This window comes from Symphalangus syndactylus, chromosome 14 (genome assembly GCF_028878055.3).
Source record: "Symphalangus syndactylus isolate Jambi chromosome 14, NHGRI_mSymSyn1-v2.1_pri, whole genome shotgun sequence".
NCBI lineage: Eukaryota > Metazoa > Chordata > Mammalia > Primates > Hylobatidae > Symphalangus > Symphalangus syndactylus.
Window position 1 is genome coordinate 43,582,579 of NC_072436.2, and position 25,581 is coordinate 43,608,159.

General features: G+C 40.7%; 1 protein-coding gene and 1 pseudogene across 3 annotated transcripts in view; one reads left to right on the plus strand and one right to left on the minus strand.

The window, feature by feature from the left end:
* LOC129463210 (RNA/RNP complex-1-interacting phosphatase-like) overlaps positions 1–25,581 on the plus strand; it is a 133,897-nt pseudogene that overhangs the window by 21,493 nt on the left and 86,823 nt on the right.
* SULT1C3 (sulfotransferase family 1C member 3) overlaps positions 10,554–25,581 on the minus strand; it is a 94,246-nt gene continuing 79,218 nt past the window's right edge. Inside the window, exons 1-4 of one of the 3 annotated variants that reach the window (XR_010115410.1) lie at positions 25,223–25,302; positions 17,113–17,210; positions 13,293–13,419; positions 10,590–10,666 (exon numbers count right to left, since the gene is read on the minus strand). Coding sequence is in view for 1 of the 3 variants with exons in the window: in XM_055243863.1 (XP_055099838.1) it covers positions 10,554–10,666; positions 10,900–11,080 (294 nt within the window). In the remaining 2 variants the exon portion in view is untranslated. Of the gene's footprint in view, positions 10,667–10,899; positions 11,081–12,202; positions 12,342–13,292; positions 13,420–17,112; positions 17,211–25,222; positions 25,303–25,581 lie in introns of those variants that run through there. The other 2 variants (XR_010115409.1, XM_055243863.1) reach the window with 2 other exon arrangements.

The window sequence follows — 25,581 nt, forward strand, 5'->3', positions numbered from 1 at the left end:
AGCCAAACACTGACATATTAATGCTTAGAAAGATTTATTCAATTTGGCCAAAGTATGAGGGCGGGAGAAGCAGATTCTCAAATATGACCTTCCTTTGCACATAATTGGGGGCTTTCCCTGATGTTCAAAGCTGCTCGTGTCCCTTGGCCAGTCAAACTTCTGGATGCCATCAAGGAGGTCAGTGTGACCTAAGGATCATTGTTCTTTAAAAGAAAAACAAGTACATTAATCTTGCAAGCAGCCCCTGGGGGTTAGGATATACAGTTAATCACTTGTTAGTGACTACCCTCTACCAAAATGACTATGTGCAAGCAATCCTGCCTGGAGGAAGCTAAGGACAGAGAAAGAAAAATAAGTAAAATAAACACCTGATGATTTTTATAATACAGGCTGGGTTACAGTATCCCCACTGACACTGTTCCTTTCCTCAATCTTGAGTTTGGGTGTTGACGCAGTCTAACTACTTCCCGCTGGCAAGGGGCATTCCTAGGGGGTTGAGGAATGGCACTTATTTACCTGCTGTTGAAAATATTCACATGTCCCGGGACTTAGGCAATTTTGTTGTGACATTGTTGAACAGGGTGTCAGGAGCTTCAGAAGGGCGATCTTGCAATCCCACATACATAGTGCCACAGCAGTATAATCCACAGGCAAGGTGTATTCCTGTTTCTATAGTCATAGCTAGAATTACCAGTAATTTTTTCCACCAAGAGGGTACTGACCGGAAGTATGAAGACAATCATTGGTTTAGTGACATCATGAGGTTGGACACAGCATTCAGTTTGTACATGTCTTGAAGGGCCAGGATGATGTTTCCTGAATTGTCTGGAATGTATACATAGCATTCAGTTTTCATTATGGCACAAGTTCTCCTTGTGCAGCCATGAAGACATCAAGGGCCATGTGGTTCTACAAAACTGCTTTTTTCATCATAGTCATCTGAGAGGTGACTAAAGAGATGCCTTTGAATGTATCCTTCAGCACATGCTGGGTATAATTTGTTAGGATCTCAGCATGTCAGATAACATTTTCTAAACTAACTTGGGGAACAAAAATGGAGAGGGGATGGTCATACCAGTGGAAAACTGACTTGGTCCATTGGTGCAACACATTTGGGAAATTTCCACATTGTCCGTTGGTTTTTTTGCCAAATGGCCCTGGACCTGTGGGAATCCCAGAGCATATTGTCCTGTCCAGCCAACGGGTATTCAGGGCCAAAGATTAGTCCCACGTAGCCATTGCACTCCATGTGAAGCTAGCCATTGAATTCCTGGCCTGTGTCCCATCGGTAGCAAACCAGTCAGTTTGTTGCAGCCCTGGAGTATGTTCACATTGGTGGGGGGAGCATCCAGCCCATATTCTTAGTGATATTTGGCCAGTTATCATAAGAATGCTGGTTTTGTTTTGTTCCCAACATAAAGGGGCAATTTGATTTATGTGGCCAGTGGCAGGATAAGGGTAGGGGAGCACAGTCATTCAAAGATAATCATCCCAAGCTTGATAAAAACCTTCCTCAGCATAGTGGCTGTTAATAGTCAAAATTTGGGGGGCTGCCGAGGGAAACTCCTTCAGGAGAGGAGGAGGAGTGTATTCAAAAGTTTGTTGAACAGTCTGACTTATAGTAAAAGATTTTCTGTGACCTGGGTTGTGAAGGGTTATATTAATGCCAGGCCATAGCCTTACATTTCCTCATGTTAGCCCACCAGAGACCTGATTTTCTTTGGAATAGTTTTTCACAAAAATTTGTTACTGTACTCAGTTGTTTCCTTGTAAGAGCAAGACCCACCAAGGTAATACCAAAGTGCTAGAGATAGGTAACAGCCCTCAAACCCTACGAGCTTCTGTAGGCTATCTGCATAATGCGCCCATTGTAGGAAAAGATTGGTTTCAGCAGCCACCGTAAGCCATATAGTACTGTGGTGCTTAGCAAGAAGGCTTTACTTATCTGTGGATGTTTTCTTAAAAAGCAGCTTCAGGTTTTTAATTGGTTCACATGTCCTTTCAGGTCTATTAACCTGATAGGTCAGGCTGAGCGGGGACAATTTTTATCCAGGTATAATGTACCCACAGTTTAACTCCTGCCCAGTTGATGAATGCGTGGTCAGAAGGACCTCATAGGGTCTTACCCTTTGAGGGGCTAGTTGGTGATCCAGTCCAGTCTCCCTCCAGGTTTTAAGTAGGACTTGGTCTCTAGCCTAGAAGGGGTGAAGTGGCCTGTCCGTGGGGAAGAAGCAAACTCATGAACAGAAGTCGGTATTTCATTTAGCAATTTTAAATAATGTCTAATAGCTCCTTCCCTTTCTAAGAATTTATAGCCTGATCTTAGCCCCAAGGTGGCTAGTAAAGGTCTCTCATACATAATTTCTAAAGGGCTCAACTAGAGCCTGTTTCAGGGAATGACCCAAATCGTCAGCAGAAGAGAAGGTAGTACTTTGTCTCAAGTTAGATTAGTTTCCTGGCACACGTTAGCAGCAGTTGCTTTTAGTTTTTTTTTGAGACGGTCTTACTCTGTCGCCCAGGCTGGAGTGGAGTGGCATGATCGCAGCTCACTGCAACCTCTACCTCCCGGGTTCAAGCAATTCATGTGCCTCAACCTCCCAAGCAGCTGGGACTACGGGCATGCGCCTCCATGTCCAGCTAATTTTTTGTATTTTTAGTAGAGACGGGGTTTGCCGTGTTGGCCAGGCTGGTCTCGAACTCCTGGGCTCAAATAATCCGCCTGCCTCGGCCTCCCAAAGTGCTGAGATTATAGGCGTTAGCCACCACACCTGGCTTAATTGTTCTTTAAATAGTTTGATTCAGTTTTTTAGTCTTCCCAGTGGGCTGTGGCTGTGCTGCATGAAGTTTCCATTCAATGTCTAGGACTTGAGACACTTCCTGTACTACCCGAGAGATGAGCACCGCACCATGGTCACTCTGGATCGTCAAAGGGAGTTCATACTGGGGAATTATCTCTTCAGTATAGTGTGGGCCACTTCAGCTCCCTTTCTGTTCAGATAGGGTATGCCTCTCTCCATCCTGTAAATGTGTCTACAAGAAACAGAAAGATGTTTTTTGTACAAAAAGATGCCCTGTAGCCTCCAGGCGCCCGTGGCATTGTGGTGAAATTAACTTTCCAGTCCTTGCATGGAGAGTCTCCTCGATGTTGTACCCCTGAACAGGGGTGGGGTCCAGTTTTAGGGCAGTTTGGGCACAAAGCATGCATTGATGGATCACATTTTGAATGACCCATTGTATGTCGGGGCCAATCAAGAACTCACCTGCCATTGAAGGGTTGCGTCTTTTCTGTAATGGATGCTTTGATGAAACTGGCTCACTATATCTTTAAGGAGGGCACTGGGAACCAATACGATACCTTCCGGATTATGTTTCCAGCCTGGATGGGCCAGGGCCGGTATGTGAATCCCCATTCCTTGGCTCACTTTAAATCTGCTTTGGTATAGCAAGGTTGGAACTTGGTGAGATCAATGTGAATTATTAGTGGGGCTAAGAAAGCCTCAGAGTCCAATGTTTTTGTGGCTTGCTTGGCTGCCAGGTCAGCAAGTTGATTTCCTTTGACTATTCGGGAGTCTTTTTGATGGCTGGGACAGTGGATGATAGCTACTATTAGAGGGGGCATTTACTGATTTTTTTTTTTTTTTTTTTTTTTTTTTTTTAGATAGAGTCTCACTCTGTTGCTCAGGCTAGAGTGCAGTGGCACAATCTTGGCTCACTACAACTTCTGCCTCCCGGGTTCAAGTGATTCTCCTGCCTCAGCCTCCCGAGTAGCTGGGACTACAGGCCCGTGTCACCATCCCTGGCTAATTTTTGTATTTTTTAGTAGAGACGAGGTTTCACCATGTTGGCCAGGCTGGTCTTGAACTCCTGACCTCAGGTAGTTCACCCGCCTCAGCCTCCCAAAGTGCTGGGATTATAGGCATGAGCCACCGTGCCCGGCCTTTTACAGATTCTAATAAGGCCAAAATATCAGAAGTATATTTGATTTCCTTATTTTTGCTAGTCAAAAGACCTCTCTCTACATAGCTCTGTGGGCATGTGCCACCAAGAAAACATATTGGGAGTCTATATAAATATTCATAATTTTTTTCTTACTCAATTGGAGGGCGTGCATAAGGGCACCTTGGCCCACTGAGCTGAGGTGCCTAGCAATAAGGCTTTGGCTTCCTTAATTCCTTGTAAGGTAATGACCTCAAATTCAGCATGATGATGTCCACGGTCCGTGAAGCTGCTTGTATCTGTGAACAGTCCTAGTTGGGAGTGCAGCAGGGGCTGATCTGCCAGGTCTGGTTGCCTTGGAAAGACCTGCCCATTAATTGGAAGGCAATTTTGTATGGGCCCTGGCCCCTTCTCTGGAGGTATTAAGGTAGCAGAGTTAAGAATCGAGAACACCTTTAACTTCATCTCTGGATTGTCAAGGAGGATGGATGGCTTGGTGTTTTCCCAACCTCTCAGACGTCAGCCAATATCCACCTTTTTGATCTAAGAGACAGGAGATGTGATGCAGTGTGTGGACAGTGATGAGCTGAGCTAGAGTTAGCTTTTCAGCCTCCCAGAAGAGGTTGCAAGTTGCAGCCACTGCTTGGAGGCAGGGGGACCAGCCCTCGCCACCTGGTCAAACTGTTTAGAGAAAAAGGCAATCAGTCTTTAGTCAGTTCCCAAGCTTTGAGTTAGGACACCCAAGCCCATGGCTTGTTTTTTGTGCACAACTAAATTAGAGGGCTTTTTTCAATCTGGAAGGCCCAGCACAGAGGCAGTCTTTAACTTTTCTTTGACTTTATTTTATTTATTTATTTATTTATTTTGACTTGGAGTTTCGTTCTTGTCATTCAGGTTGGAGTGCAGTGGCGCAATCTCAGCTCACTGCAACCTCTGCCTCCTGGATTCTCCAGCCTCAACCTCCCGAGTAGCTGGGATTACAGGCACCCATCACCATGCCCGGCTAATGTTTGTATTTTTTAGTAGAGACAGGGTTTCGCCGTGTAGGCCAGGCTGGTCTCGAACTCCTGACCTCAAGTGATCTGACTGCCTCAGCCTCCCAAAGTGCTGGGATTACAGGCATGAGCCACCGTGCTCAGCCTCTTTGACTTTTAATTTTGGCATTCTGAAGTCTGGATCACGGACTCAGGTTTTTTTCCTTTTAGGGCCTCATGAAGGGATTTTACTGTAAGTCCAGAATTCAAAATCCAAATTCAACAGAATCCCATCATTCCTAGAAACTGTTGCAGTTGTTTACAGGAGATGGGGACAGCTACGCAGGCGATTGCCTCTAGGTGGCCTGGGGGAAGGTTTCTGTGCCCCTTAGTCAGTTCAGACCCTAAGTATTTTACTATCTTTTGGCAGATCTGGGCTTTCTTTTTGGAAACCCAGTAGCCTGTTTCCACTAGGAAATTCAGTATTTGAATGGTATTTTCAAGGAAAGCTCTGAAGGTCTTGCAACAAAGATTTCATCCACATATTGTAAAAGTGTTCCGTCAGCCAGAGGTCCTTAAGTTCCATGCCAAAAGTTTCCCAAAGATTGTGGGGGAATTTTTAAATCCTTGAGATAACACTAACAGTACTGCTGATTGACCTGTGTCCCAGCCTCAGAGATTCAAATTCAAAGATCTCTTATGTCTCCTTGTCTAATACACAAGAAGGCATCTTTCCAGTCCAAATCTGTAAACCAACCTAGTTCTCCTGATAAAGTGATCAGCACGCTATAGGGGTTAGTTACCATAGGTTGTATGTCCTAGACTGTTTCATTACTGGCCCTAAGTCTTGTACAAACTGTAGTTGTCTTTTTTTTTTTTTTTTGGGAGACGAGTCTTGCTCTGTCGCCCAGCCTGGAGTGCAGTGGCATGATCTCAGCTCACTGCAAGCTCTGCCTCCCGGGTTCAAGCCATTCTCCTGCCTCAGCCTCCTGAGTAGCTGGGTCTACAGGCGCCCACCACCACGCCTGGCTAATTTTTTTGTATTTTCAGTAGAGATGGGGTTTCACCGTGTTAGCCAGGATGGTCTTGATCTCCTGACCTCCTGATCTGCCCACCTCAGCCTCACAAAGTGCTGGGATTACAGGCGTGAGCCACCGCGCCTGTTCGAAACTGTAGTTGTCTTAATGAGACTTGCATGATGGTAAGATGTAGGGACCAGCCCCACAGGGTCGGTGGGTTTTTCTCCCCGTGTGCGGAGACGAGAGATTGTAGAAATAAAGACACAAGACAAAGAGATAAAAGACAGCTGGGCCTGGGGGACCACTACCACCAAGATGCAGAGACCAGTAGTAACCCCGAATGCCTGGCTGCGCTGTTATTTATTGCATACAAGGCAAAAGGGGCAGGGTAAAGAGTGTGAGTCATCTCTAGTGATTGATAAGGTCACGTGAGTCACGTGTCCACTGGACAGGGGGCACTTCCCTGCCTGGCAGCCGAGGCAGAGGGAGGGAGAGGGAGAGAGAGACAGCTTATGCCATTATTTCTGCATATCAGAGACTTTTAGTACTTTCATTAATTTTGCTCCTGTTATCTAAAAGGCAGAGCCAGGTGTACAGGATGGAACTTGAAAGCAGACTAGGAGCGTGAGCACTGAAGCACGGCATCACAGGGAGATGGGGTCAGGCCCTCCACAAGAGGTGGAGGAGTAGAGTCTTCTCTAAACTCCCCCAGGGGAAGGGAGACTCCCTTTCCTGGTCTGCTAAGTAGCGGGTGTTTTTCCTTGACACTGACGCTACCTCTAGACCACGGTCCGCTTGGCAATGGGCATCTTCCCAGACGCTGGCATTACCACTGGACCAAGGAGCCCTCTGGTGGCCCTGTCTGGGCATAACAGAAGGCTCGCACTCTGTCTTCTGGTCACTTCTCACTGTGTCCCTTCGGTTCCTATCTCTGTATGGCCTGGTTTTTCCTAGGTTATGATTATAGAGCAAGGATTATTACAATATTGGAGTAAAGAGTAATTGCTACAAACTAATGATTAATGATAGTCATATATAATCATGTCTATGATTTAGATCTAGTATAACTCTTGTTGTTTTATATGTTTTATTATACTGGAACAGCTCATGCCCTTGGTCTCTTGCCTCAGCACCTGGGTGGCTTGTCGCCCACAGTAAAACAGGAATGTTAAAGGGAGAATTACAGGACCAAATCAGTCCTTGTGCCAAAAAAGCCTTCCAAGAGTGGTTGAATACCCTTTCATGCCACTTTCTTTAATGTGTCTCTCTTTTAATTTAATTTTTATGGGTTTGGCTGTGACCACTCTCCCTGGCTTCCCTTGGGCCCAAACATCTCTCCTTACCTGCATGAGAATTTCTTCTGGAATGTCCTGAACCTGTTCGTTTTCTGGTTGGAGCAGGAGTATTTGAAACCTGCAAACTTGTTCAGAAGGTATCATTATATCTAGGCATCTGGGGGGAAAGACGAGTTGAGCATACAATTTGGCAAGCAAATCCCAGCCCAGGAGGGGCACTGGGCATTAAGCATGTACAAGAAACTATGCCCTAGGCTGGTCTCTCCTAAATGGTAACCTAAGGATTGTAGAAAAGGGTAATGGTGTCTCCCAATATCCGTGTAACAGTAATGGTTTTTCCCAAAGTTGGAGAGAGACAATTGTTAATTACTTAATATGTGGCACTGTGTCAACTAAAAAGTCAATCATTCTGTTCCTCACTGTCAGTTTTATCTAGGAATCCTGTGGGGATATAGCCACTGGTTGCTCCAAGTCTAAGGGAGTCCCTGGGACACATCAGTCTCCATCTGAATATTATTCTCTCTCCTCATCTGATTTTGAGGGAGACTGCACTTGCCAGCTGCTTTGGTCAATTTGGGACAGCCCTTTTTCCAGTTGACTGGTGGTTTCTGACTGGTTGAGTCCTCAGTGTAACTGAATTGGGTCTTGGTTTGCTTCCACAGGAACCTGGGACACTGGAGGCACTCAGGTCTGATGGCCTCCCAGGTGATCATTTTAACAACACCTAGAAAGGGTTAAGGATTTTCATTCCAGTCCCTAACCCTCCTCTCTGTCATTTGTTTCCTGGCATTCCCCATACTTGAGTTTATATGGACTAAAACTTGCCTCAGATGTTTTGAAGTTCCCTTAACAGCAAAACCCACACTAGATTATTAGGAGTAAAATGAGGGAAAGGGCAGTGGAACATAGTCTTTGGGGCTGCATAGGGAGCTCGGTCCACTCCACTGAGGGCAGGCCCTGTGGGAGATGTGATGAGGCTGGGCAGGATGCAGGGGGTGTCAGCCTGGTACCTACAGGCCAAAGAAATCCCAGAAGCCTCGTGACAGGGGTGGAGGGCAGAGCTGGGCTTTACTCAGCTTTGGGGAAGGGCAGTTTCTGCTGGGGGCTCCCTCCTGCTCATGACATCTCTAAGACGCTCTAATGCAGAGACCCTCTCTGGGAAGAGCTGCCTTTCTAAGTGGATTCCCATCAGGCTTTGTTGTTTTTCTTTTTCTAAGTAGGCCATTAGAAAAGTTTTGGAATTTCTTATGTAATCAGAAAGAATCCATAGAACACCCAAGCTGTTCCAAGTGCTAAGAGGAAGTGAGTGAGTGCAAGATGAAGTCTGCAGAGAAGACTTTCGCAATCTGCGTGACTCCTGCAGTGTGTGGGGAGCTAGCCAGGGGCCAGGGGATCCTGATTTAACCGTGTCTGCATGACCTGTTTGTGGGGGGCATCCCTCTCTCCCTGCTTCTTAGTCTTCTCATCTGAAAAGTAAGATTGTTGAATGATGTGATCTTTCTGACTCTTGTAATTCTCACTCTAAAATTTTATGAGTCTAACTTCCCATTGCTGCTTTTTATTTTCTTCTAAGTGAAAGGTTCCAAAGTAAATTGAACATTTACAATTTGATCTTCTATGACTGTGGTGTATTTAGGAGTCTCTCTCTCTCTCTCTCTCTCTGTAAGTATGTAATAAGTGATCAGAACACAAGATTGTCTAGGATACATGGATGGTCATCTTCATCATGTTTATTTTATGCAGCTGGACCAAAGATATTTTAAGATTGAATTAAACCATTAATTCTTCTTCACAGTACTTTTAGCATTGTTTAAAAGGACATAGCAGAGCTTTGTAAAAGAGGAGTCTGGAAGTATTTTCTGTGGCTGAAATTTATAGAGAATATAAGAATGGGATATATTTTTACAATTAAACTAAAAAAATTAGTTTATAAAGAGAGAAAAGCAAGTTTTGCCTAGTCATAAACTCTAGACCTATTGCCTATATTCTTATCAATACTGCCCATATATCCAGTTTCTATCATAGCCACAAAGGGAGTCATTATGTGATTATGTGCTTGCTATCTAAATTGTTAGGCAGCTCTTAGAACATGAACCCAAGACATTTGGTGTGGGTGTTCTTGATAAAAATTTATCTGCTATTGAATCATGCTGGTTCAGTTCACCATATCTTTCCTCAGTGCAGGCTGGAACTCTGCCGAAATACTATACTGGGATATTTGTTATGTGGTTAATGATTTGCATGCTTACCCTAGAGAGGGAATGATGAAAGAATGCAAAGGGGTATACTTTGTTACTGGGTGGAGTAGATAATTTTTTGTGTTGTATGGTTTAATGATAAGTTAATCACCTATCCCACAAAATGTACCTTCCTGAAATTAAAAAAATAATAATACATGGATCGTTATATAGCTTGTATAAAATGATGGCAGATATTTTCTTGGTACAGGTTTTAACAAAAAGAAGGAAAAGAACGTAATCATTAGTGTAGCTGAAGATCTTGGCAATGCTGACAGTTTTGCTAAGAGCCCTTTAAAAAAAAGCATAAAAAATGATTTTCCACAGAGATGTGAAATTTAAGCTTTTCTTAACATCCATGAGTTACCGAATATTTTATTTTATTTTTCCCTTGAGCTCACTGAAGACTTCCTCTCTCTCTCTCGGAAGTCCATCTGAAAGATAAAATCTTTCTCTGCTTTCCAACCTTGTGTTGGCCACGGAAGTAGGCTGAGTTTCTTGTTCATCTTGTGTTCCTTATCGCTGTCCTGTGGCCTTTCTCTTTGGTTATGCGACCATTTCAGCTTGAAGCCACCTGAGCCAGACCCAGCTCACAGCATTCCATCCTTCATGCCACCCCCTGCACCTCCTAATCTAATATCTTCAAGAGTAGGACTATCCTCTGCCTCTCATTCCTGACCTTTATAAAAATAAAAACCAGTTCCCCCTCACATTCTCCTTAGTGCCCACTTCTCATCCTCATTCTTCTCTTGCTCACTTTCTCTTACATTGAAATTCTACTCTTATTTACCTCTTTATTTATTTCACTATTGTAAACTAGTGATGGAACTAAATTGCCTTTATTTTGCCTTAGGACAGGGGGTACATTATGTGGTTGGTGTCTAAATGAGGGATCATGTATCTTAATTAAAAACTCTACCCAGGATTTGGTTACATTTTGATGAAGTATTATCATAGTGGCATAGGATCTACAGCTAGTGTATAACAGCTCCAGACTGGAGGAAGGATGTCTTTGTTTTAAGTGTTCTTGATCATGAGGCTCAAATGGCAAAAATCTGGTAAGAAAGTCCAGGACAGACTCCCTGACTGCTCTCAGATCTCTGTGCGGAAGGTTAGGCTGCTTCCTGCCATATTCTTCTGGTAGTCCTTGTCAAATTCTTCATTTTGAGCCACAGTAAAATAGTTCTTCCAGTCTCCAGGCATCCCTGAAACAAGGCAAAATCTCAATGATTGCTGCAGTAGTATAGGGAGAGGTAAGCATGCACCCTTAGGACCCCACCAAGAATGGGGAGAAACAGGCAACTTGCCTCTCAAATGTTGTACAGTGGTGCTGCTGGAAAGAATAAATAATGGAGCATGAAACATTACTGGAAAATCTAAGCAGACCATGGGGACCACAGAGTTCCATTTGACATCTTAGACTACAAAGCTTATCTACCTTTTCTCATAAAAGGGGAGATGGAGTGGTCCATAATGCTGGTGGGCAAAGTGGTATAATTGGCCATTGGGTTTTGCTTCATTACGTCAAAGGAGGTGTGATAGATGATTTTATTCAGAATTTCCTCTGATATGTCTTTTTCTAGGAACTTCAGTATCTTCTCAATTTCCCACTTTGGGTCCTATATGTGGAACAGTCACACGAAACAAATCATGTTGGGTCTTCCCTTGGGGATGATGTTCCATTTGAACAGTATTTGGAGAGAAATGAGTTAAAGGATCATTCGAACACATTTTAAAAATATTTCTCAAGTGACTCCTAGTGCCAGGCACTGTACTGTCCCAGATACTGTAGCAACACAAAGATGAGGGCTGTCCCTGCCCTCAAGAGGCTTACCTTGAAGGAAAGGAATTAAACATAAACACAAACAATCACAAGGCTGGCTGAGAAAGTACATGCTGCCTGCATACAGACAGAGTGCCAGGAGATTTGGTGGGAAGGAGCAATGATATCTCCTGGGGGAGAACAGGGAAGGCTGTGTGAAGGAGGAACAATGTTGGTGTTGAAGCATAGTATAACTAACTCTAGTATTTGGACTACAACAGATGGCAAAAGAACCTACAAACTTAACAGAAGGTCACTAAGAGGAGGAATAAAAAGAATCTCAAGTTGACCCAGAAGTATAAATCCTTATTTCTTGGATCTTTTTGATCAAAGAGATACAGAAAGAGAGAAAGCTATAGCTTTTGATTAAATTTCTGAGGACATCTCAGATGCTAATTTTGTAATTCTAGGATGCTGATGCACTGGGTCATGAGAGTGAATTTGTGCAGCCATTCATACACCATGGTTTGAAATTCAGAAATCAGTCCACTGTCCCAATATGTAGGACTAATCCTACCAGTGTTTATATGGATTAAACTTTGCTTTATGATGTGGGGTTGAGGTGTGCAAGAGGGAGAAGGAAGCTAAATTTCTTGAACACAACTATGTACACTTTACAAATATGATAGTGTAAATCCTTACAATGATCTCATGAGATAGATATGATACCATTTTGTAGATAAAGGTATCTGGCTTGTAAGTGTCAGGATCCAACAGATTGATTCAACTATAAAGGATATGCTATTTCCTGAGGAAGAAGAATATTTTGAAAACTGAATTAAAGCAAAGCAGATTTAGAATACTGAAAAAGTAGAGCTTTTGAGGATAAAACTGAGTTGCAAACAGTGTCATGGACTTGCACTGAAGGCTATTCTGCAGGAAAGCCCATGCACTAGGGTTCTAAATAGGGATTGATGTATCCTAGGATGTGGGAGGATCTGATGGAGAGGGCACTGCCCTCACCTCCTTCATGTCCTCGTAGAAGAGGTAGAGAATGCGGTGCTGGTCTTTTGCATCCCACCATTCCTTTACGTGGTCATACCAGGAACTCCACAGCACTGAGGGGAAGGAGAGAGAGATGTCAATGCAAGCATGAAACTTGTAAAACGAACATGAATATTTCAAATAAAAGGGGACATTTAATAAATACAACCAGAAGACAAAGACCTTGGACAGAATTCTTATTTGCAGAAGGCAGTGATTTTTTTTTTTAAAGTACGGTGATGATAAAAAGTATTCTGGATCCCTTGGCTTATATTTCCAACCTTGAACTTATTACTCCATGAAAGATTGTCTTGTGGCCAGGGATTCAACACCTTTATTTTCCTTGCATCGTCACGTAGTGCATTGGTTACTATTATGCAATAAATATTGTTTCTGAACAGGCTGATTTTAAAAAGAAGACTTTCACTGTGAAAAATTTGTAAGTACTGGGTATTTGGGCACCTTCACTCTCTTCGATGGTAAATAGAAGGAAGAGAGGCTCACTGGGTATTTTCTGTTGTCTCTGCCAACTCACTTTCCATCCTCTTGTGCTCTGCTTTGTGCCCAGCAAAGCGACCTGCATGGACTGTGTCAATGATCTCCTTTGCCCTCAGGATTATAGCCAGACTGTGTCAGCAAGAGGCATAGGAAGGCATTTAGAGACAGAAGGAGAGGAGGACATTGTGTTTATTTCCCTGATGCCCTTCCTGTTGGCTCACTGCTTCCCCCACCAAAGGCTTTAGCTCTTGTCAAGGGGTCCTCTTTTGTCTCTGGAGAGATATGGCTCCCTGCTGGTACTCTCCCCAGAATACTGTACTAGCCCTTGTCAGTTTCCTTAAACTCTGCTCATAGCCTTGTAAATAGTCTCTTTGTTAGAGTCTTCCCAGATGACCCAGTTTGAGTGTGCCATCTACTTCCTCATAAGACCTTGATGGATACAGCCGTTCAATGAAAATTATCTTCCTTTCTGCTGTCAGCAGGTGAATGAATAAGGAAATATGAACTCACAGTTTTCTTCCACTCACCTTTTCCAGCTTTGAATGTCTCAACATATTCCTCCTATGTACCAGGGTCACGCAACATTTTATTCATTCTTGAGAAATGATAGTAGGAGACCAGACAGTCCTTGGCATTTCTAGCCACATAGATAATCTGGAATCAGCCAGCAAGAGGAATGAGAGGCAGAGAGAAAACAAGACAGAGAAATATCATTATTCAGTGTAGAGGACCATAATCTTAGAAAGCCTCTTTGTAGAATCTTGGACTCTCCTATTTGAATAATTGAATGTTCATGCATTTTCTATGATCAAAGATGACTATCTCTTCCATTTGTCTAGGTGCAGTTCCAATTTATAGCCGTGGTCTTAGCATGATCATTAAGAGCACCCCTTTTCTCTGATAGAAGTGTCCTGTTTGCATGGTGCATACTACATTCACCCTAACTGTGATATTTCTGGAGGTTAAGGAGGCTACCCATGTTGTCTTCATCCATTCAGGGTTCTATAACAAAATACCACATGCTGGGTGGCTCATAAACAACAAAAATTTATTTCTCACAGTTCTACAGGCTGGAGAATCTAAGATAAAGGTGCTGACAGATTTGGTATATGGTGATGATCTGCTGCCTCAAGACAGCCATGTGTTATAATCATGAATCCCATTCATGAGGGTTCCCCACTCATGGCCTAATCTTTCAAAGGTCCCACCTCCTAATATTATCACTGTCGGGGTTAAGATTTCACATATGAATTTTGAAGAGACAAATGCAGACGATAGCATGTGGTATATTTTTCAGTGTGTGAAGGTTCCCCTTGGCTTTCACTAAGCAAGGAATCTAAACTAGGTTCTAGGCTAGGAGGAGCTAAAGCAACTAGCCATTTGGTTTAATTTCCATGATATGAATCCCAGCCTTACCGATAAATTATCACTCCTACATTCATTTGCTGATGAGGATGAAGGACCCTTGAGGCAGTGCTAAGTCCATCTTTGGAGCTGTGTGTGATGGTCTTCTCATAGGGCAGGCCTGGTCTGGTGAGAAGGAGCTGACTTCTTGGCTTCTTGTCCTGGTGACCCCACCTCCCCTCATTACTCTGGCTCCCATCCCATCCTACCCTGCCATATGCAATCTTAGCAGGGCTGGGGAGGAACCATTCTCAGTGGTTTCTCAAGAATTTTTGTCCTGTGTCTCACTATGGAACTTCTGTGTCCAACACAACCAATCATCCAGCCCTATTTTACTCTAAGTGAATTGCCCTAGGTTCTTGCTTTTTCCATCTTTGCTCACTCAGATGAACACAGTCCTGGCATGACTCTGTTTTTCTGCCCCCTTTCTTGCTGCTGGCTTTCTATCCAGCATTTATGAAAGCATTTATTGTGTCAAAAAGTATGATGCAAGTGCAAAGTCTTATTATTATGTACATATATTTTGTGTAATATTCCTTAATGCTTAAGTTGCTTATTGCCTTCTAGGCCTAAATGGAAATGGGAAGTCCTAGGCTAAACAGGGAACATATTCAGATGTACATTAGGTGTGGGGTCCAATGTCAAATAAAATTTCTGAGAACTTCTTTATTTATCTGTATTAATTTCCAATTGCTGCTGTAACAAATTACCACAAATGGCTTAAAATAATGTAGATTTATTCTCTCACTGTTCTGAAGGCCCAACTTCACTGGGCTAAAGTCAAGGTGTCAGCAAGGCTGGTTCCTTTAATGGCTCTGGGGAGAATTCATTTTCTTGTTTTTAGAATCTAGAGGCCACCTGTACTCCTTGGCTCTTGACCCCTTCCTTGAATCACTCCAAATTCTTGCTTCAGTTGTCACAGCTCCTATTTCCTCCTTTGATATGCTTGTTTCCATCTTTTAAATACCCTTTTGCTGATATTTAAGACCAAGACAATCCAAGATAATCTCTCCATCTCAAGATCCTTAACTTAGTCACATCTGTGTAGTGCATTTTGCAATATATGGTAATATTCCCAGGTGCTGGTGATTAGATGTAGGTATCTTGGAGTGACTATTATTCAGCCTACCATGCCATCATAAAATGAAAAACTTGGACTAAGCTCCCTATAGTCTTTTCCTACTCAAATAATTCACACCAAGTCTAAGTGGATAAATGGAAGTGCTGCCACTGAGATGTTTACATTATTTAGAAGACCTGATTTTACAAAAAGATGTTAGTATGATGACTAACCAAGTGTTAGTGTGTCTTCTGACAATGAGTCTACAAGATTTGGAAGTAATATTGGTTCTTGAGGAATAAAATTAACATACAATTAGTGAAAGTATTTATCTGTGAGAATAAACCAAGAAGTTTTCACAAATCCAGGTGATCTGGGTATGATCTCAGGGAAGCAAATCGGCAAATCAGGGAAGCAAAGCAAGCAGATACTTGGAAAACTATTCAATTGTATTGTACCTTATTTGGAGACAGAAGCTGGACAAAATAAAGAGCTAGTGAGTCATGGAAGCTCAGAAAAAAGAGGATGTCAAAAGCAATCAGTCGCATCGTGTATCTGAGCACTGCACCAAGGAGAGATAGTCTTGGTTAGACTTGACCGTTATGGTTTCCTTGGTAAATTCAGTCTAGAAGGTTGAAAGACTGTGCAGCTGTCATAGCTGAAAAACACTTTTTAACATCAACAGACTCTCTCAGCAATCTTCAGATAACTGTGTTTACAAAGAAGCTTGCCCACAAGGAGATGATATGTCGGTCTAGCTGATACAAGCATTTGGTTCTGCTGAATGGCTATACTTTTCATTGCAAATGAATAGGTCGATATTTTGTTTATATTACACATTTCATTAATTTAAGACAAACTTATAAAGCAGAAATCAAAAGGAAACCCCGCTACATTCAATGTACACTGCATTTATAGGATCTGAATTAGAAGGTGTCAAAATAAAAATATATTTTTTGAAAATGAAGGAAATAAAGGTCTATCAGTACCTAGGATCTTGCTTCACGAGATATGCTGAGAGTCTGTTGATCTCTCAGTTGGTATTAAGGGTGGGCCAAACCAAAATAAGACAAAATCATATTTCTCATCTTGAAAAGAAGAGAAGCAGATTTTAGATACCAAGGTGTACATAATCTCATCAGGGCAGCCAGATGGTGGCCATGAACATGGGCTGTTCAGATCTCTGAATATGGAAAGTAAGTGTTGGATGGCCTCAGCTGCTGTACGCTGAACCCACTACCATGCTCTTTATAAGACCACATTTCCAAACGGCTGCTCTTGGCTAGTGAGTAAGCACAGCAGGCATGCTAAGGCAGGCCCAGTCTATGAGATATGGGACTCTCTGATGGTTGACTTTGGCTAGAGGACTCCCCATCAGCTTGGATGCATCTTGCTCATGGCTGCACCGTAGTCTGAGTCTTCAACTCTCCTTCCTTGCGTCTCCTTCATAGGGGTCAGAGTCAGACTTGCATCATGGTCTTATTGCTTTCCATCCTTATTTGTCTTACTCCTCTTTTCACAGGTTTTCCTTCAAATAATTCTCTTTCAGGTCTGACTCTGCCAGCTCCTTAGAGGACACAATCTAAGAGATCAGGCTTCCTCACGAAATACCTGATTTGTTTTATTGATCACCTTCTTTGAATGTGGCTTAGATGGCAGATAATCAGAATAATTTTGTCTGAAAATTTCCCAATATGTACCCAAAAATAATATTTTAAAGGGAGATGAATCCAGAATGGAGTGTGTGGGAATGTGGGGTAATGCCACCATCTGCCCTATGGCTCCACTGGCTATTTTTCTTTTAGTGTCTTTGACTGTTTCTACTTAGAGACATTATTTGGCCATGCCAATCAAACCTGGTTTGAAGAGTTGGCTCTTCTTACCTTTGAATTTTCTTTCCAGAAGGAAGGTGGTAGCATCTGAACAGGCAGATAAGTCTTCAGAGTTCTAGGAGAAGGCATTTTGTTAGCCAGATCCAGACCTGGGAAATAAGGCCACACAATTCAGCCAAACATTTCTCATCAGCTGCATAGATTCGATATTAGTACTGTGCCAATCATTTGAAATCAGATTGACCCAATAGTCAGCTCTCTGTCTAAAATAATAATTTTTATGCCTATGTTTCCTTTCTGATGGCAAATTTACTGCTTGTTCTGGTAGAGGAAAGCACTGATGAAATATTGAAAACTGTGGAGGCACATTACTTCCCTTGTTGGGCATTGGTGTGTGCTTGTGTGGGTAGATAAAGATGTTTGAGGTTGGTGAGAACAGCTCTATAATAGCCCCAGTAGCTCTAAAGCATGCAAGATTTTCTTCCAACTTTTATTTTCAAGGCCAAGAACCACAACAGCCATCAGACATGTGCAAGCATTGTGCTGGGAAATATTTTTAGTTGAAAAACTGCCTTATAGTGATCAAGTCATTTTTACAAGTTAGTAAATGTGAAAAAGCCAGGATTAGAAATCAGTCTATGAGTGTGGAGAGTCAAGGAAGAGAAACTTTGTGAAAAACATTAGAGAGGTAAGAAAGATTTAGATAAAGCAGAGACAAAGTATTCCTGGAAATAGAAAGTCCATTGCTAACTGCTAAAATGCTGAATATAGGCTGGATGTAGCCATGTGCAGCACCAACTTCAGGGGAGAGGTTTGCAAGTAAAGCATAAGTGTCAGTAATGGAGAAGATAGCTTCTGATGGAGAATGAGATATATAAGGAAAGGGAAGTTCTCCTTGGAGGCACAGCAGTAAAGGGATAGAAGGAAGCAAGAGGGAGAAAATTAAAGTAAAAATTTTGCATAAAAGAGAGAAAAAGCATGCCAATTTCTTCTCCTCCCCCCTAACCAGTACTAAATATTTATAAACAAAACTGATCAGAAGAAGGCAGAACTGACAGACGAGGATGTTTTTGAACTAGAAACTATGTTCATAAAGTATATAAAAATAGGAAAAACACAGATTTCACTGACACAAAGCCATTATAAAGATCAAAGTGTCAAATAAAAAAAATCAAATCCCCACAAAATCAACTACAAAGCTGAAAATGAAAATGCAACATTTTAAACTAAATTAAATATCTTGAAACAAACATTTGAGAATATGAAAATAAAATCTGAAATCAGAAGTACAAAAAGTAAGGACAGACGTGGACAAAAAAGGAAAGTGAAAAAGATTTGATTGAACTCAACAAAGAAGTAGAAGAAAAAGGCAAAATAGCATTACAAATTAAATTATAAAGTGGATAATGGGGAATAGATTTAAATGAAAATATAAATGCTATTGAAGAAAAGCACTGAAACAAGACAATGACACAAGAAAAAGAAAGAAGTAAAAAGTTTCAGAGAGCAAGTGGCTGATGTTGAAGACAGGTGAAGAAGGTCTAACATTAGTAGAAATTGGAGTCCCTGAGAAGAAAATGAAAACAGTGGAATAAAACTGGTATTTAAACCTGTAATCTGAAGTAGTTTTCTGGAGAAAAAGACTGGAATTTATATGTTAACCATGGGGTATCAGGAAAGTTGATTCATAATGATCAATTCTGAAATATATGGTAAAATTATTGTATTTTTTGATTAAAAAATTTATGCCTCATGCAAAAGATGAAATAATCCTTAAGGTCAATAGAACCAAACTGGCATCAGACTCCTGCAAACATCATAAAAAGCAAGGAAACTGTTGATCAGCATTTTAAGGAAATTAAGGACAGAAAATGTGAACAAAAGATGTTATCCCCAGGCAGGCTGTGCTTTAAGTATCAAGGATAGACAAAAAAAAAAAAAAAAAGGTTTAAATGTGCAAGGACTAGGGAATACAGTACACATGTGCTTTTCCTGTTCAATTAGCTAGAATAGGTTCCATTCAATCAATAAATGACTTGGAAATCTTTGCAAAAAGGATTGATGGTGAATATTTCAGATTATATTATATTACAACTAAATTAATGAGGGTAGATCAAGAGTAGAAGAATAATGTGTAAACCTTATAGGTTCCCACAGAGTAGTAATAATACAACTTAATATTTGAAATATGATTATTTGCTGTTGTATAATTAATAGGGGGAGTCACAGGATTCCTTTGAAACCAGCAAATCAGATAGTAAAATGTTAAGTAAGAGAAAGGAGGAATTAAGGTTTTGTAAAGGGTGATAATATACAAGTAACCACTACAAAAAAAAATACAAACTTTTCTAAATACCAAACACACCATCAAAACAAACAATCCCCCACTTTTTTAAAACAAAAAGGAAAATAAAAAGGATACACTAATAGGGAAAGAAACACAGTAAATATTACTTATTACCACAGTAATTTGAACAAATGATGATATGACATAATTGTGACCAAACATATCAGTCATATCAATAAATGTGAGTGGCTTAAATAACCTATTAATATTTTTCAAATTGGCTCATAAAAGAAAACCTAACTATATGCATTGTACAAGTGAATACCCAGAAACATAATAATTAATATAAGGTAAAAATAAAAGAATGGATAAAGATATAAAACACAATGAAAACTATAAGAAAGCAAGGATTGTGGAGAGCAAGATGATGAATAGAAGGCTCCACTGATCATGCCACCTCTCTGCCCCCTCTGCCGTGCAAGGAATGCCACCTTAGTAACTATCTACACCAAAGAAGCACCTTCATAAGAACCAAAAATCAGATGAGCACTCACAGTACTTGGTTTTAACTTTGCATCCCTGAAAGAGGCACTGAAGAGGTTAAAAATAAACAAAAACAAAACATGACTCTTGAATTGCCAACAACACCCCTCCTTCACCCCACGAAGTGGCAGTGTGGTGCTGAGAGCGTTTCTGTGCACTGGGGTAGGGAGAGCACAGCAATTGTGAGGCATTGAACTTAGTGCTGTATTCTTACAGCAGAAAGCAAAATTGGACCAAACTCAGCCGGCGCCTGCCCACAGAGGGAGCATGTAAACCAGCCCTAATCAGAGGGGAATCACTGATTCCAGTGGTTGGAATTTGAGTTCCTGCAAGCCTTGCCACTGAGGTCCAAAGTGCTTTGGGGCTGTAAATAAACTCAAAAGGCAGTCTAGGCCACAAGGACTGCCACTCCTAGGAGAGTCCTAGTGCTGAACTGGGCTCAGAGACAATGGACTGGTCAGGGTATATGACTTACTGAGACACCAGCTGGTGTGGGTAAGCGAGTGCTGGCATCATCCCTACCCTATTTCCAGGCCGCACAGCTCATAGGTCCAAACGAGATCTGTTACTTCCATTTGAGGAGAGAAGTGGGAAGAGTAGGGTGGAGTTTGTCTTGCATCTTGGATACCAGCTCAGTCACAGCAGGATAGGGCACAGGTCAGAGTTTTGAGGACTCCCTTCTAGGACCTAGCTCCCGGACATTTCTAGACACACTTTGGGCCAGAAGGGAATCTGCTGTCTTAAAGGGAAGAATCTTTAAGAATGAGTCCTGGCCAGGCACGGTGGCTCACGCCTGTAATCCTAGCACTTTGGGAGACTGAGGCAAGCAGATCACGAGGTCTGGAGTTCGAGACCAGCCTGGCCAATATGGAGAAACCCCATCTCCACTAAAAATACAAAAATTAACCGGGTGTGGTGGCATGCACATGTAATCTCAGCTATTTGGGAGGCTGAGGCAGGAGGATGGCTTGAACCTGGGAGGTGGAGGTTGTAATGAGCCAAGATCACACCATTGCACTCCAGACTGGTTCATAGAGTGAGACTCTGTCTCAAAAAAAATAAAAAAAAATGAGTCCTGGCAGCATTCATCACCTCCTAATTGAAAAGTCCTTGGGCCCTGAATAACCAGCAGCAATATTCAGGTACCATGTTGAGGGCCTTGAGTGAGACCTTGAGACATGCTGGCTTCAGGTACCAGCTTGGCCACAGTGGGGTACGGCACCAAGTAGGCTGTTGGAGACTCTAATTCCAGAACTTGCCTCTTGGATGACATTTCTGGACCTTCCCTGGGGCAGAGGGGAGACCACTTCCCTGATGGGTGTGTCCCAGGCCAGGCAACATTCACCACAAGTTGACTGAGGAGCCCTTGGGCCTTAAGGGAACATCAGTGGTAGTCTGGCAGTATTCCCTATGGGCCTGTGGTGGCGGTGGCCATGGGATGAGGCTCTCTGCCTTTGGAAAGCAGAAGGAAGAGAGGGCAGGACTACATCTTGTGGTTTGAATGCCGGTTTAGTCACAGTACAATAGAACACCAGGTGGACTTCTAAGGTTTTCGACTGTAGTCTCTGGCTCCCAGATGGCACCTCTGGAGCATGTGGGAATTCATGATGAAAACCCTCATAAAACTGGGTATAGAAGAAACATACCTCAACATAATAAAAGCCATATATGACAGACCCACAGCTAGTATCATACTGAATGGGGAAAAACTGAAAGCCTTTGCTCTAAAATCTGGAACATGACAAGGATGCCCACTGTCACCACAGTTATTCAATACAGTACTAGGAGTCTTAGCTAGAACAATCAGAGAAGAGAAAGAAATAAAAGACATCCAAATTGGAAAGGAAGAAGTTAAATTATCCTTGTTTGCAGATGATATAATCTTATATTTGGAAAATCCTAAAGACCCCACAGAAGAACTATTAGAGCTGATAAAAAAATTTGGTAACACAGCAGGATACAAAATCAACATACAAAAATAAGTAGCATTTCTGACAACGGTGAATGATCTGAAAAAGAAATTTTAGAAGTACTCCTGATTATAATAACTACAAATAAAATTAAATACCTAGGAATTAACTTTATCAAAGAACTGAAAGATCTTTATAATGAAAACTACAAAACACTGATGAAAGAAGTTGAAGAAGACACCAAAAAATGGAAAGATATTCCATGTCCCTGAATTGGAAGAATCAATATTGTTAAAATGATCATACTACCCAAAGCAATCTATATATACAATGTAATCTCTATCAAAATACTGATGACGTGTTTTCACAGAAATAGAATAAACAATCCTAAAATTTACATGGAACCACAGAAGACCCAGAATAGCCAAGGCTATCCTAAGCAAAATGAACAAAACTGGAGGAATCACATTACCTGACTTCAAAAAACCAATGCACCATGGTACTATCATAAAAACAGACACACAGATCAATGGAATGGAATAGAGAACCCAGAAACAAATCCACACTCTTACACTGAACCATTTTTGACAAAGATGCCAAGAATATACACTGGGGAAAGGACAGTCTCTTCAAAAAACGGTGCTTGGGAAAACTGGGTATCAATAAGCAGAAAAATGAAACTAGACTTCTATCTCTTACTGTATACAAAAATCAAATCAAAATGAATTAAAGACTTAAACCTAAGACCTCAAACTATGAAACTACTACAAGAAAACATTGGGAAAACTCTTCAGGACATTGGTCTGGGCAAAAGTATCTTGAGTAATACCCCACAAGCACAGGCAACAAAAGCAAAAATGGACGAATGGGATCACATCAAGTTAAAAAGGTCCTGCCCAGCAAAAAATACAATCGACAAAGTGAAGAGACAATCCACAAATGGGAGAAAATATTTGCAAACTACCCATTTGACAAGGGATTAATAACCAGAATATATAAGGAGCTTAAACAACTGTATGGGAAAAAATCCAATAATCCAATAAAAAAATGAGTAAAAGATTTGAATAGACATTTCTGAAAAGAAGACAAACAAATGGCAAACAGGCATATGAAAAGGTGTACAACGTCACTGATCATCAGAGAAATCCAAATTAAAACTACAATGAAATATCATCTCATCCTAGCAAAAATGGCTTATATCCAAAAGACAGGCAATAAACAATGCTGGTGAGGATGCAGAGAAAAGGGAACTTTTTTACACTGTTCTTGGCAATGTAAATTAGTACAACCATTATAAAGAACACTTTGGAGATTCCTCAAAAAGCTAAATATAGAGCTGCCATAGGATCTAAGCAATCCCACTGCTGGGTATACACCCAAAAGACAGGAAATCAGTATATCAAAGAGATATTTGCAATCTCATGTTTGTTGTAGCACTGTTCACAATTGCCAAGATTTGGAAGCAAGCTAAGTCTCCATCACATGAATGGATAGACACATTTTGGGCCAGAAGGGAATTTGCTGTCTTAAAGGGAGTATTATTCAGCCATAAAAAAAGATCCTGTCATTTGCAACAACATGGATGGAACTGGAGATCATTGTATTAAGTGAAATAAGCCAGGCACAAAAATACAAACATTGCATATTCTCACTAAAAATCTAAATTGAACTCATGGAGATGGTTACCAGAAGCTGGGAATGGTAGTGTGGGTGTGTGTGGGGGATGTGGCGATGGTTAATGGGTACAAAAATTAGTTAGAAAGAATTAATAAGACCTACTATTTGTTAGCACAACAGAGTGACTATAGTCAATAATAATTTAATTGTAAATTTTAAAATAACTAGAAGAGTATAGTTGGATTGTTTATAACACAAAGCATAAATGCCTGAGGAGATGGATATCCCACTCTCCATGATGTAATTATTATGCACTGTATGCCTGTATTAAGATATCTCATGTATCCTGTAAATATATACATTTACTATGAACCTACAAATGTTAAAAATTAAAAAAATAAAGCAAAGACTGTGATGCTATAAGATAAATTAGGATTCAACCCCAAATATGTATGACACAAAGAAGAAACTTCATAATGTGAAAGATTCCATTATACTAATAAAATATAGTAGCCATGGATATCTATGTACCACATAATCAAGTAACCACTTATGCAAAACAGAAACCACAGCAGATGCAAACAGAACACATTAATAATAGGATATTTTAACTTTCAGTGCAAAATAAGTCAACTGGAAAAAAAGAGAAGAATACAAAGTGTTTAAACAATATAATATATTAAATCTTTTGGGTAAGAGAGAATATACTTTCTTCTCAAGCAAACATAGAAAATTCACAAAATAATTATATATTAAGGCACAAGTAAAACGTCAGTAGATTTCATAGCATTGGCATTTTACAAACAATAGTCTCTTATCACAATGCAATAAAACTAGAAATCAAACACAAAGACAAACACCAAAGAAGCATTTTCATCTGGAAATTAGAAACTTCTACTAAACACCACTGGTATAAAATTACAAAAATTCTGAAAAATGTAGTGAAATGAAATGTAACCAAACACTACATATTAAAAACAAGTACATTTAACACGATGATCAGACAAAAATTGATAGCCCTAAACAAAGAATGAATTTAAATACATGAATTGAATCCCAAGTCAAAAAATATTTGACTAAATGCAACAGCGGTTTATTATTAAAAACTCTGAGAAAACAAGGAATAAAAAGAAATTTCTTCACTCTAATAAATGATATCTAAAAAAAATCTGCATCTAATATTATACTTAATGGTGAAAGAACAAATCCTTTTCCACTAAGATCAGAGACAAGGCAAGAATGTTTGCTCTAATTATTTCTATTCAACACTGCACTGGAGACTCCAGATGATAGTGAAGTAAGGCAAGAAAAAAGAAATAATAGAAATCAAGACTAGAAAGCAAGAAGTAAAATTGTCTTCATTCAAAGAAGACATCATTGTCTGTGTAGAAAATCCACTATCCAATCGAAAAGTACAAAAAATCTAGAACTAATAAGTCAAGTTGCAAGATACAAGGGCCAACAAAAAATCAACATATTTCAACATATCAGCAACATATAAATAAAAATTAAAATACAATATTAAAATATATTTTAATAAAATAATAAAAATCCTTATTAAATTTGACTAAAGATGTGACAGGCATAATGAAAGCTGTAAATCATTACTGAGTGATATTTAAAACATTCTAAATAATTGGAGACATAAAGCACTTTTATAGGCCAGAAAAGCCAATTTTGTTAGGGTATTAATTCTTTCCAAATAGATGTATAGATTTAATACAATCCCAGCAAAAAAAAAAAAAAATTAAAGAATTCCCAGATTGCGTAATATGTGGTACACTTGTGCTGTCACCTTTCTTACCTCCATATACTCTAGTCCTGGAAATGTCTGGACCCAGGGCTTTCCGGCAAGTGACTGTGGACTGTAGTAAAGACTGCGTGAAAAACATCTTGGTAAAAGAGTTAAGATTGTAGAGATAATATCCCTGAAGCACCTGTAAGACTTCCCAGTATAGAATGGATGGTCTGTGTGGACAAGAGCATGACAAGGAGCTGGTGGGACAAGACCCAGACCAGACTTGCAATACAGTCAGACCCTGTGTGCAGAGGACGTGGTGACGCTCCTCCTTGTGGTTTGGGGCTAGAAAGAGGTAGTCCTTGTTACATAAAGTAGATTCAGCTGTTCTCAAGTTCTTAGTGGATCTGATTCATCATTGCAGG